This window comes from Rhizophagus irregularis, chromosome 6 (genome assembly GCF_026210795.1).
Source record: "Rhizophagus irregularis chromosome 6, complete sequence".
NCBI lineage: Eukaryota > Fungi > Glomeromycota > Glomeromycetes > Glomerales > Glomeraceae > Rhizophagus > Rhizophagus irregularis.
In genome coordinates, this window is record NC_089434.1 from 5294680 (window position 1) to 5307964 (window position 13285).

Below are 13285 nucleotides of genomic sequence, written 5' to 3' on the forward strand. Positions count from 1 at the left end.
ATTCATAATTTTATTTTAAAGAATAAGTAGAAAATTACATAATTTTACATAAAAATGTATGTATAAAATTTTGTAAAAATGAGTATAATTTTTAAAATTTTTACACAATATTTTGCATATTTTTAGCTACTAGTTATTAATTTATAAAATTATGAACAATATGTACAGTTCTATCAATACTTCAATTGGTACAATATAAAATTCATTTACAAAAAGTCAGGAAATTTTTTTTCTATCATATTTACAGGAAAAATTACTCAATTGTATGGATCATCAGTTCCCGTTCCAAAGATCTGCTCCTTCATAATCGTGTTACCAAAACATGTTTTAAATTCTCATACAAAAAATACAGATTTTTTTTAGCCTTTATGTTCCATATGAATATAGACATACAAACAATACTCTTTGTAGTCTCCCTAGCTCCATCATTATATTCCGCAATAATGTAGATCAATCTAGAAAAGGTTACAAAAATACAGTATGTTAAATACCATTCCAACGATTCATCATCTGAATATAAACCAATCAAACCTCACTGACCAAAAAATGCAGTTATCAACATATACAAAAAATGGAGTAATAACGAAATTAAACAGGTTTACAGCCACCAACAGGATATTACTTACACAACTTCTTATCATCATTATCAGTTTCCAAAATCACATCGATCGGTATCAAGCAACATACTTATGTTAAGGTTTTCAGCTCTTGGTCTATCAATAAAGCACTACGAAAACTTTATGTAACAAATCACTGATGTTTACACGTTCAATTCTTACCTACACAATCAACCAATTCAAAAGATCTTTGACATTTTTCTTTAAAAACCCAACAATTCAACCGAAGACGTCACAAGTGAGCGGAAAACCAAACTTCACTCATACTGCATCAAAAGCGCCAATCACATTTTACCATGTGGCAACTGGCAACATCACTCTTAATAAGATCCGTTCAAATAGACGGGTAAAATCCTAAATGGTAATTAGTGTTATTCATGTCGTGACATTTCAGACACGAAACATTTGGTAAATTATATAGTTCGGGTAGTATTTAACATTATCTCTGAACACAAACCTATACTCAAACAGCTGATCTTGGAACACACAGAATACTATGACATATTTCTTAGATGATGATTTAGCAATGCTTCCTCTCTTCGTACCTAACATTGATGAGAAACACGAATTTATTTGCTCATATACCAATTTATTCCCAGTGCTTACTAATCTACTCTATTGATATCTATACAAACACGCACTGGTGCAGCGTGTCATTTTATTATTCCTATACAACATTATGCCCGCCTTGATAATATGGAAAGATTACATTGACAAACTCAAGCAATGGGAACGACAACATGGTATTACCATTCGTTGCAAGAAGCTCTATTACAAAAAATGACGTCATCGCCTTCTAATGACACTGTAATGCCAGAATTTACCTAGTGAATTATTAAGTGTAGGGTTTATTTTTTTAATTTTGTTTACTGCGTCCACAATGATGTTAACGAAATTTATTAAGATGATATTTTAATCGTTTATTGTTTGTGTATTTGTTTATTTATTTTTTTTATCGGTAAACGCATTTTTTATTTCTGTAAGTGTAGAAGAACAAGTTCCATGTTAAATACAATAAAATACATTGAAATTTAGTCAATGCTAAACGTATTCCTAAATCTCTCCATACTGAAATCTCCGTATAATAAAATGAAGTAAAGACTAATGAGCTGAAGAAAAAACAAAACAATAAATTATACAAGAGAAATAAAAAATCTACGAGACTACAGATTCACGATCGCTAAAAAACCCAAAGATATCTATAGCCCCCAAACCACTACAACTAACTATGAATGAACCAGGCTAAATCGCATCTTACACACTATAAGAACAACACATCATCCCTCTCCAGAATCTCCTTTGATGCCCAGAACCTTCACACCTCAAGGCATTGAAGACAACATGTACTCTGTTTAGTAATTCACCTGCCCAAAAAAAAAATTGTTATTATGGTCATGTCAATTTTATTTGTAATGTGCTGCAACCGTTGATCTTATGATGCAATTTCCTAAACATATAATTGGTTCTCAGAAAGTCAAAGAAATTTCTATTGCGCCACATGCTGCGCCGCAAGACAGAAAAAAATTTGAAGGACCTTTAGAAAAGAGCACTCACAAGTCTTAAGCCTGAAGTAGAGGTATTAGACTCCTGACCCGTCCGCAGAATGTTATCAATCATCATGCAAAATACGGTTGTTCCTAAAAATTGTTAGGCCCAAACCGTTTTGTTGTAATATGCCTCCCAGGTTGCGAACATGACTCAAGTCCCCTTTTGGACTTCGTACTTCTTGTCCTTGCTTGAAACTCGTCTTGAACGTCCGTAAAAGAGAGAATATTCAGTTGGTGACGTTTATCTGGCTCCAAAAAACATTTTAATATAACAACTCTTCTGTTTTTTGTTTCATCTTTTTCCTAAAAATTTGTGGACAAGATGATCGTTGGAAAGAGTCACATTCTGATCTGTCTTTGTTTATTTATTTATTATTTATTAGGAGAGGTAATAGGAGGTAAATTGATTGACGTAATTATTACAAAGGAAAGTGATTGTGATAAAGGAATTGTAGATTAGATAATACAATGAACTTCGGAATTGTTTAATGATGATCATTGTGATGATAATGACATCGGAATTTAAGAAGTTAAGAATTCACAATGAAAAGTTAATTTTGGATTTATGAATTTTATAAGGAATTTACAAGTGGTCCAGTTGAGAATATTTTTTAGGACAAAAATTGTTGTTTAGATAACAATGTAGATATTAACTGTTAATGACGTAAAATATTTAAGAGTCTGACGGATAATTTAATGGATGATCTGCAACACACTAAATTATCCGGAAACTAATTATTAAACTTTTAAAGCTTAATTTAGACTTTAGTGTAACTTTATAGACTTTAAATACGACCATTATTAAACTGATCGCGTTTATATTTTCTTTTTTTTATTTCATAAAAGTTTTATTGCTTTTTATTACTTTTATATTAATATTTTTCAATAAAATTTTTTAATTTATATCATAACATATAATAAATTTTTACATGGCTAGTCGAAATCGAGGTCGAGGCAGAGGTAGAGGCCAAAGTCGGAATAAAAATTCCAATAAAGGTCGTAGTAAAAGTAAAAATACTGATTTAATAGAGGTAGTAGATAAAACTATAAATGATGAGACTTTGAATGATAAACGTAAAAGGTCAATAGCATCAAGTTCAGATGATAGTAGTGATGATGAGAAAAACCAAAAAGAAACATCATCACAATTACCACTTTTAGAGAGAAGTAATACTGGACCTTTTCATTTGTCACTTTCTACTCCTACTTTACAAAAAAATACATTAATTTCCACTCCAACATCAACTTCTATCCCAAAGTCACTTTTTTCATCAATTCAATGTAAAAATACTACTAAAAATAACCTTAATTCATTACGTTCTAATGATAAGTTTGAAGAGAATGATGGTAACCAAACTGATGACTCCAACAAATCTTCTCACGTTTCTGCAAATGAACATGATTCAACCTTATTACAAAGTATTTTTATTTACAACTCTTTATTTTTTTTTATATTTATGTATATGTATTATAATAGAAAATTAATTTTTTAGCATCAGATTCTCGCATATTAACGAAAATTCTTGAAGTTGTGATGCAGAACCAAAAAGATCTTAAATTTCTATCAACCAAGGTAATGGGATTAGAAAGTGATAACAAAAATTTCCATAATGAATTAAGTGAGATTAAAGATGCTATTGGGTCAAGTGATGAAAGTTTAAAAGCAGTATCATCAAACAAAAGCAAAAACTGACTAATTGGATTGACGTAAGTAATACTAAATGATTTTCATAACGCATATTACGTTTTCTCATTAATAAACATTTTATTTGTTAGGTTTATATTTCATATATTGCTGAAGACTTGATATTAGATTACAAATATCCAACAAAAGAACAAGTTAAAGAGGCTTCTTTGCGTATATTAACAAAATTTCAATCCGAAAAAATAAAACTAATAATGGCATCTAACGAGTGGGATTTATTATTTGAGAATGGTATACTTTCAGCAGTAAGTTATTTATTTATAAGTTAAGTTGATTAATATTATACATTATAATTACTACTATATACTGTATATTGTTTTATTAATAGGTAATTACTACTAAGCTAACTTCATTACGTGGTGGAATTGTTTCAAAAATTAAACAAAAGATGTTTGAAGTGTTTGGCCATTCACTTGAACATATTGATTCTGATGCAAGTTCTAGGGCCATTACTTCTTGGAAAGAATCAGACAATACTAAATGGTGTTTTGAAAACTTGGGTACAATAATGCCAGACGAGTCAAATACCACGTATATGGATGAAATTATTAAAAGAAGTTTTCAAACAAAAACAGCAACTAAAAATGACCGTCTATTTGCTATTGCAGTCGTATGCTATATTCTGGATGAAAATTCAAGATGGAATCAAAATAGAAAAGAAGTCCATTTTAAGACTAATGAATTAACTTCAGGTATCTTATTTAATATTTTAATAAATATTGTATTTTGAATTCGCGCTTAATTATTAACTTATTTCATTATTGTTATATTATCATAGAATGGTACTATGCAGAAAGATTAGGTATAAGACTTCAATTATTTTATCCATCTCGTTGCGTAGAAAATTATTATATAAGAACATATAGAGAAATATATAGTAGTGCTAGTTAAATTTGTATTTTTAAATAAAATTATTTGCGATTTTATATATTTTTAAAGAAATTTTTAAATAAAATTATTTGCGATATTATATATTTTTAAATAAAAATATTTATAATTGAAAGTGTAATTTTACGTATTTTAAAATGAAATTTTAAATAAAATTATTTGCGATTTTATATATTTTTAAATAAAAATATTTATAATTGAAAGTGTAATCTTACGTATTTTAAAATGAAATTTTTAGTGATTAAAAGTGTAATTTTGTGTATTTTGAAGTAAAATATTTATAATTAAAAGTGTAAATTTATGTTATTTTAATATATATAAATATATACAATATTCTTAAATTTTGCACAATATTTTACATAAATTTATATTGTTCATGGTCCTTATGGACTATAAAGATTTTTATGTATGGCTATATAAAATAATATATATTTATTATATAAAAAAAAATTCCCGATGTACTAGTTTCAGTTATAATGTCTTCATAAATAATTCTAATTTTTCTCCAGTAGGATCACCTAATATGCTTATATCACTTTACGTCTTTACCGATCACTTTTTTCATAAAAAAGTATATTGCAAAGTAAATGTTTAAACTATCATATTATTCTATACTTTAAATCATAAATTTTAATATAGTTTTTTAATTTTTTATATGATAAATTGTTAATATGTGATAATTTGAAGGTTTAGACAAAAATTTGATATTAGAGCCAAATATGCAAAACCAGAATTCAAAACTTTGTACAGACACTCTTTATATAATATGTAATTTATAACAAAAATAATTCAATGTTCCAGTCCATAATTCAGATTTTTTACTTATAAAGAAACTGATAAATTTTAATAATAAATAATACCAATGTCATAAAATTCAATAGATAAATACCATTATTAAAAGATATAAAAACCTTTAGTTGAAGATGAAAATAATAAAAACTTTAAAAACTTTGATGAAAATAATAATGATAAAAGTATTGAAAATATTTTAGAAAGCAGTATAGATAATCAGTTTGAAATATTATATCAAATATCGTTAGATACTTAGATTATAATAGTATTATAATATAATTTAATAAATTTTATTTTATTAGGTTTATAGAAGAATTACAAAATATACTAGTCTATAATTTATACAAATAAATATTGATCTAATCAACTTTTATTTGAATTTAAATACTGAGCACAAGATTGAATAAATGATTGACAAATGATCGGTAAATGATCAGTAAAATTATAATAAAATAGCCTTTAAATTTATCTTTGATTTTCTCAATTTAGCTTTACATATTATTGTATACTCCTACTAGAAATCCATTATCATCTTATTAAAAAATTATTATCTGAAAATGGTTTACTTATATTAAGCCATGGTTTAGGCTTATATATGCACTATTAAATTATTAAATGTTAATAAATACAAGTTAAATTTTATTAAAGAAGAACTTGCTGAATGTGGTATCAAGAAATCTGGATTTTGTGTTGTTAATAATGAAACTAATTTATCAGAAAATTTTTTAAGATGCAGAACTGTGGAGATCTGTAAAATTAGCAGATTTCCACATTTTTTATATGAATTTATGTGAAAGTCTATGATTTTGCAGATCTACACTTTTTAATTTTTACAAAATTTTGCAATAATCTGCGATTTTGCAGATTTCTGCTTTTTTTTATGTGAATTTATGTAAAAGTCTGCGATTTTGCAGATTTCTGCTTTTTTTTTATGTAAATTTTTGCAGAAATCTGCGATTTTGCAGATTTTTGCTTTTTTTTTCATATTATAGGTTCAGAAAGTGATTCATCTCCAATAAATGGATAATCACGTAAAAATGCACTTTTCATAGTTACATTAGAGTAATTGGACGAAATTCAAGAATTAATTAATAAACTTAATATTGAAAATCCTTTTATAGCAAAAGAATACATTCAATATGATAATTCTGAAATTATAACAGATATAATATCTAATGAAGAGATTTTAAAGGTGGTTCTTTCCAATAATGATAATAATCAGAAAAAAGGAAGTAGAAAATTCAGATCCTATTACTCATAATAAAGCTATCGATTATTATGATAAAGTAATTCTCTATTTAAAACAACAAAAAAAAATTTTCAGTTCAAAAAATGAGAAACTGAAATATGTTAAAAAGCTAAAAAAAGAAGCTTTAAAACAATGTTTTTTTTCTGCAAGGCAAACTGATCTTAATAGTTTTATAAATGTAATTTGATTTATTTAAGAAGGTTTTTACATTATTGTGACATATAATATTTCTATAATATAATAAATTGTAATGCAAATATATCCAGTGATCAGAAAAAAATGAAATATAGCTCATTGGAATCGTCTTAACGAGACGAATCTAATGGTAGTAAAATCACATTTTTAGGATTAATAGTTAATAAAAAATTAAATAAAATATAAATGATACATTTTTATTTTTATATTTTACTTAATTTCTCATCATGTATTAATTCTAGAAATGCGATTTTACTACCATTAGATTTGTCTCGTTAAGACGATTACAATAAGCTATATTTTATTTTTTTCTGATTACTGGATCAAAAGTTAGCAAACTGCCTGATTTAAGGTTACCTGTCTAAACCTCTCCAAAATTCTATAATTAGTTTCTCCAAGATTTTACTATAGTTTTATTATAGTTTTGGCAAGGTTTTGGCAGTTTTGGCATTTATAATAAGTTTCGTCAGGTTTCACTTTTCTCCAAAGTTTCACCAATTTTTTAATAAGATTTTCATATAGTTTCGGTAAAGTTTCACCATTTCAGCATTTTGCCAACTTGCCAAAACCCCTAGTTTCTCCAGCAACCTTAGTCTGATTGGTGATTGATTGATGCCTGATTTTTCACTTTTTAACCTGTGAATTTAATTTGACTTTTTAAATAATTTATTATAGATATATAATGGATAATTCGTTATATGATATACTGAATATTCATTATATTATACCAAATAATTTGTTATAATATTAATGATTTTTTTTTATAGTGAAGGCCTGATTGGCCAAACTACTGACTTCATTATATTGAGAGCTGATTTTATTATTTTTAAAAAATTTGGTGCACATCAAAATTTTTTGTACACATATGATATCACAAAAATGTGCACACTTACTTTTTATTCAGATTTTACATATTGCTGTATGGTCACATGGTGCAGTGGCATGGCCCCACCCAGATATATAAGTCTTTATATTATAAGCATATTTATATTAGTCCAAGTTACTAATAAGCTTATTAAAAAAAAATCTATTATATAGAATTTTTATAACCACCCCAATTTTTTTTGGTCCTAAAAGGTGTGATTATATAAGAGTCAAGTGGTTGACTGAATACCATATTTGATATTTCCCAATGTTTCCAGTTTATTAAATTAGAATTTTATACTACTCATCTACTCCTTATTCTTTAACATATTTCAAAGCATATTTTACCACTACCCATTTTTTTTTGATTATTTATATTTCTGGTTAGTACTCTTCATGCTAAAAGAGTAAAAGTTAGGAACCGTTATTTCACTCTAGTCTATTTACATTATAGTATTCCATTTCAAGTATAAAGATATTATTGATAAGCTTCCAGAAAGCCTGGTTAAAAGAGCATATCAAAGCCTTTTGAATCACTCTAAAAATCCTATTCCGTTAGAAATGATTTCTGGGAATTCTGATTGAATTGTATAAGTTTATGAGAATTGTTAAACTGATAGGAAATGCAAAAATATGGCCCAGGAAAAATTGTGTCCCCGGAATGTAATGTATTCCCAGTATGAGGTTCCTTAATGGGGATTCCTTAATGTACAGTGGGGGTGTATGATATTAATGTACGAACTGGCCGGAGTTAACGTTAACGCTATCACGTGCAAGTGCATAACTCCTAAACTCGGGCCAGTTTGTACGTTAATATTGTACACCCCTACTGTACGTTAAGGACGCCCTCCTTAATGTACATTGAGAGTAACGTACAAACTGGCCGGAATTAACGTTAACGCTATCACGTGCAAGTGCATAACTCCTAAATTCAGGCCAGTTTGTACGTTAAAATTGTACATCCCCACTGTACGTTAAGGACGCCCTTCCCAGCATTATGTATTGCAAGAAAACAATCGTCGGGTTATGCGAGATGTAAATCAAGAAGTAACACAACGAACTCAGATGGTTCTTATCGGCACATGATCGAATTATCAAGTTGAGCATACTGTATAGTCGCGTTACTGCTTTTTTATTTTTTATATTTTCTACCCGAACCAATATAAAGAAAACTGAATAAAACCACCATATGCCTGTTAATCTCGACAAAATGGTAAGTTTTCAATAAAGTTAAGGTTACATTAGGAAGTTTTATTGTCTTTTATCTTTTCTGTTACAGTTTAAAGGATGGGAAAATGATTTGGTTCCCGAAGATTTCTCCCTTCTCTCCATCCTAAAATTCCGCAAGACAAAAGATGATTTCTCGTTCAATAAGAAGGTCGAGCATACTCTTGTATCAAAGTTCGTTTCATACGTTGCAGAAAATGCAGATGAAAATTGGAAAGAGGCGGCCTTCATCCTCAAAAGAGCGCTAAGCGTTAGTATATTTAAGATCTTTATTGACACAAAGCGGTGAGGGAATAGAAATGAAGTTGGACGCTGTCAAAACAACCGCCTAAGTAACCTTACAACGCGTTAGGTTAGCTATGGAGACTAGTTATGAACTTCCTCCGGTGGGCTTCATTTAAATCTGCGTGAAGGCCAGAGACAACTCGTCTCGGTGTCAAGAACAACTCGTTCATTCGCAGTTCCTAAATGTCTCACCTTTAATTGTATTGAAACAAGTTATAATAGATTTTAATTTATTTCTGCTTTTTAAGTGTCAGACTCAATGGGAATCTACTAATTCTTTCTGGAGCAACGTTGAGCTCGAGAAAGTTGAGAAAGACGAACAGTTATTGAATAGGAAAATGGATCAAGCCGAGGTATTTTAACTTGAATATCGGTGCATATGAACTATACTAACAGTATCTTACTATTTGCAGATACAATTTGGTTTGGATCAAACTTTAGCCGGAAATGAGGCTCAAGTTATCTTGAACCAGATAAAGTTGGGTATTTTATCGGATAGGAAGAATTCCAAGAGAAAAGCTACCAATGATGATACAGGTAAGGACGATACAGATGCATTAACATCACCCATAGAAAAGGTAACAGCCACTCTTCAAAGGAATTCTATTAGTGTTTTCGCAATAGTTTATATTTTTACATTAAATTTTTGCATTTTTGTAGGATGAGATCGATAGTTTTTTTCAAAGCGCCACTAAACAAAGTGCGATTATGAAACGACTGAAATTGGATGAAAAGAACATTCTCAACGAGGAAGGCGAGGTATGGTATTCACATTGTTTAATTATCGACATTAATAGCTTCAAACTCAGGGATTTATATAAGCTTATATTTACTCGCCTAATACTTTTTTATGGACAGCTTATTAGTTATTTACACTCACAAAAAGTATTAAATGAAGGAATTGAATTGGAAACACATAAAAAGGTAAAAGCTTATGTGTTTTTCTATATTTAGGCGAAAAAAGTTACGAGAGTTGCTTCAAAAGAAAATACTAGGAAATCAAAAAATGCTTCGGAGACAAGTACTCGGAATAATAATTCTTCTGAGCAGTCTTCCTCTTCTGATTTAGGGCCCGAGGGTGACGAAGAAATAAAGCTTGATTTTACAAGCATTGAAAAAGAATTGTTACGGGAACAATCAAATGAGGTACATGTCAAGATTCCGGTGCTTTTATTCTGCATATCTCAACAGTTTACATCCGTTTTTAGTGGGAAGTCGGTACCATAAATGTATCGCAAAGATTTAGAAAATATCAAATAGAAATCCTCGAGAAAGCGAAGACTGATGGAATAAAATGGTGTGATTTTCATGAAGTGTTGTAAGTATTTTTGGTCATGTAATGATTATATTGGATAATGTGTCATGCTAACGATTTCTATTTATGCTTGATAGGGCATTGTCTTCCGTAATTGTCTTAAATTCGCCTTGCCCCTACCCTGATCATATTTTCACCATTCGGGAATGGCGGACGATTACACGTGAGAATCCCTATGTTATAACTGAACCGGTACTGCCATCGGATGTATGTTTCTCTTTACGGAATTCTTTGGCCGAATTCATGGAAGGCAAGGCCCCTTTTTTTATCCTTGGGAGATTCCGAAATCGGGCGGGTGGTCTCACGAATATTTAATGACATGTAAGTTTTTATCCCATAACATATCTAAAACTGAGATCGGATCTGCCTTAACTTTTTATTTCATATATAACAGATGTAGCAGTGTTCCTAAAGTTGCTCCAGCAAAAACTTCAGAGGACGAGCACTGCTTTAAGTTGCTACATCCAATCATCCGTCCATTGTTTTTCACCGATTCACGCGAAGAATACGTTATTCGACTGAATCGTACTACTAGCGGTTCGACGACAAGGCCTGATTTTTCGTGCCTGGTTAACGATATTCCTATCTTGAATTCAGAGATAAAGCCATCCGGATTCACACCTCTCCAAGGACAAAAGGACAAGTTGAAGGTACAGTTGAGAGCGCGAAAGTCAATCAATCAATTATTAAGAACGAAAGGTGGACCAGACGAAACGGTTTTGCTAACAAATCAAGGTATGTTTGCTTGTGATCGGTAAAACTTGATTCAACTTCAATTAAATATATTAACAATGCCTTCAGGAGATTTGGTAGAATCACATATAATGGATCTAAGGTACGATGGACTTTATCGTTCATGGCCGTTTTTAACTACACGATTAACCAAGGATAAAACGACCATTCCTTTAATGGAGTCGAATATCCGCCACATTAAAGCATTAGAGGTACATATATACTACATATTTCATTTTCAAGTTTGCAATGAAACAGCTAACAACATATTTTGTTTATATTCTGATTGGTAGGAACGCATCTGCAAAATTGCTGAGGATTACAATTCCCGAGGTTGCCAAAGTGAAACAACTCTACCACAAATACGATATATGAGAGACTTACCAAATAGTCCGCAAATAAAAAAGATACTTAATAGTTGATTGAGTGTGGGTTAGGCTAATGGAATAATCGGTTTATTTTTAGTATTTTAATATGTAATCTTTATGCATGATCACTATGTAATAATTATAAATAGTAAAATACTTTACCGCTTTTTGCGTTTTAAATAAATCATTGTAGTGCGTATATGATTGTGACATAATCCAGTCTCCTAGTTTATTGTTTTCGCATCATCCCAATATCTGTTATAACCTATATGCATATCTTATATAACAAAAAATTTACAGTCCATTATGAAAAATAATGCAAGTGTAACGACTATGAAGCATTTAAGGTTTCAAGTTTATTCAATGAGACCCAATTCTCGATGATGCTTAGGAATAACTACATATGGGTCTTCGTAATACTAAACATACTTTAGTGCAATCCAGTTCTCTTCGCACAGTTCTTTTTTGAGTTGATCTCGCCATGTGCCCATGTCATTACTACGTTTGGAATGACTCATACTTTGTGATCATATCTTTGATTTCTATCAAAGGGTATTTTATAATTTGTAAGATTTTTTTCATTGAAAAATGAAATAAAAGAATATAGCTGATCGATAATGGACCATGGGAACTATATTATTAATAATAATAATATTATGAGAAAGCTGAAAAAGAAAGAATTAGGTGATACTGATGTTGTTTCAGGACTAGTGATATTGTCCATTGTCCAGTTCTTTAATACCTCCAATCTTTTAGACTCACTAAATACTTTTGAAATCTACTCAGCTAAATGAGTATTAGTCTCTTGAAAAAGGATTTCTTTCTCTAATAATACATCTTTCATCTGCATTAAATCATTAATCCTTTTTTTTATCCATCAATTCCATTTATGTTAAGGTTAAATCATCTCTCATCCGCATTAATTCATCCTTTTTCTTAATTTTTCTTCCTTCAGATCTAAGTCAATATTCTTTAGCTTAACATTTTGCCTTGTCTAATTCTCATTTAAGGGAATCCATTTCTGATAAGTCTTTTTGTATTAAAAGATACTTTATTTCCAACTCTTTTATTTCTGATTGGGAAAGCTTATATCTTTTCCAATTTTATAATGATTTCACTTTTAGCTTTTGCAAGAAAATATCTTTACATAAGTAAATACTAATCAATTAAGTACCTACCCAATTGGCAATTGGTACCTTTTTTTAATCAATTACCTGATTTATTTAGTAATTAGAAATTTGGTTGGATATAAATTATATTTAAAATATATTTAATTTTTTTTTTTTAGATTACTATCATTTCTAATCTTAAACTTGGATTTGAATTACCCTGTAAAAAATCTGATCCGTATTTTATCTTTCCGTGTTTTTTCTGTAAATGTATCATTTTCATGGAATTAATAGCCTTAAATCATGGAAATTTTCATATTGCTAACACGGATATCCGTGAATGTATCATTTTCATGAAATTAATAGCTTTAAATCATGGAAATTTTCATCTC

General features: G+C 29.4%; 2 protein-coding genes across 2 annotated transcripts; both read left to right on the forward strand.

Annotated features, from left to right (window-relative positions):
- Positions 1 to 3093: 3093 nt before the first annotated feature.
- Positions 3094 to 4760, forward strand: OCT59_026787 (uncharacterized protein; the record flags this gene model as incomplete). The annotated part of the gene is made up of 5 exons (XM_066143447.1): positions 3094 to 3583; positions 3658 to 3830; positions 3941 to 4114; positions 4198 to 4561; positions 4648 to 4760. The coding sequence occupies 5 exons, from the start codon at positions 3094 to 3096 to the stop codon at positions 4758 to 4760; spliced, it is 1314 nt and encodes a 437-aa protein (XP_065992966.1).
- A 4307-nt stretch (positions 4761 to 9067) lies between these two features.
- On the forward strand, positions 9068 to 11997 carry OCT59_026788 (uncharacterized protein; the record flags this gene model as incomplete). Its single annotated transcript, XM_066143448.1, has 13 exons — positions 9068 to 9070; positions 9137 to 9334; positions 9618 to 9722; positions 9783 to 9947; positions 10030 to 10128; positions 10228 to 10254; positions 10324 to 10515; positions 10578 to 10687; positions 10762 to 10876; positions 10935 to 11005; positions 11079 to 11419; positions 11486 to 11628; positions 11710 to 11997. 13 exons carry the CDS (start codon positions 9068 to 9070, stop codon positions 11836 to 11838), a joined length of 1698 nt encoding a protein of 565 aa, XP_065992967.1. The 3' UTR covers positions 11839 to 11997.
- Positions 11998 to 13285: the final 1288 nt, after the last annotated feature.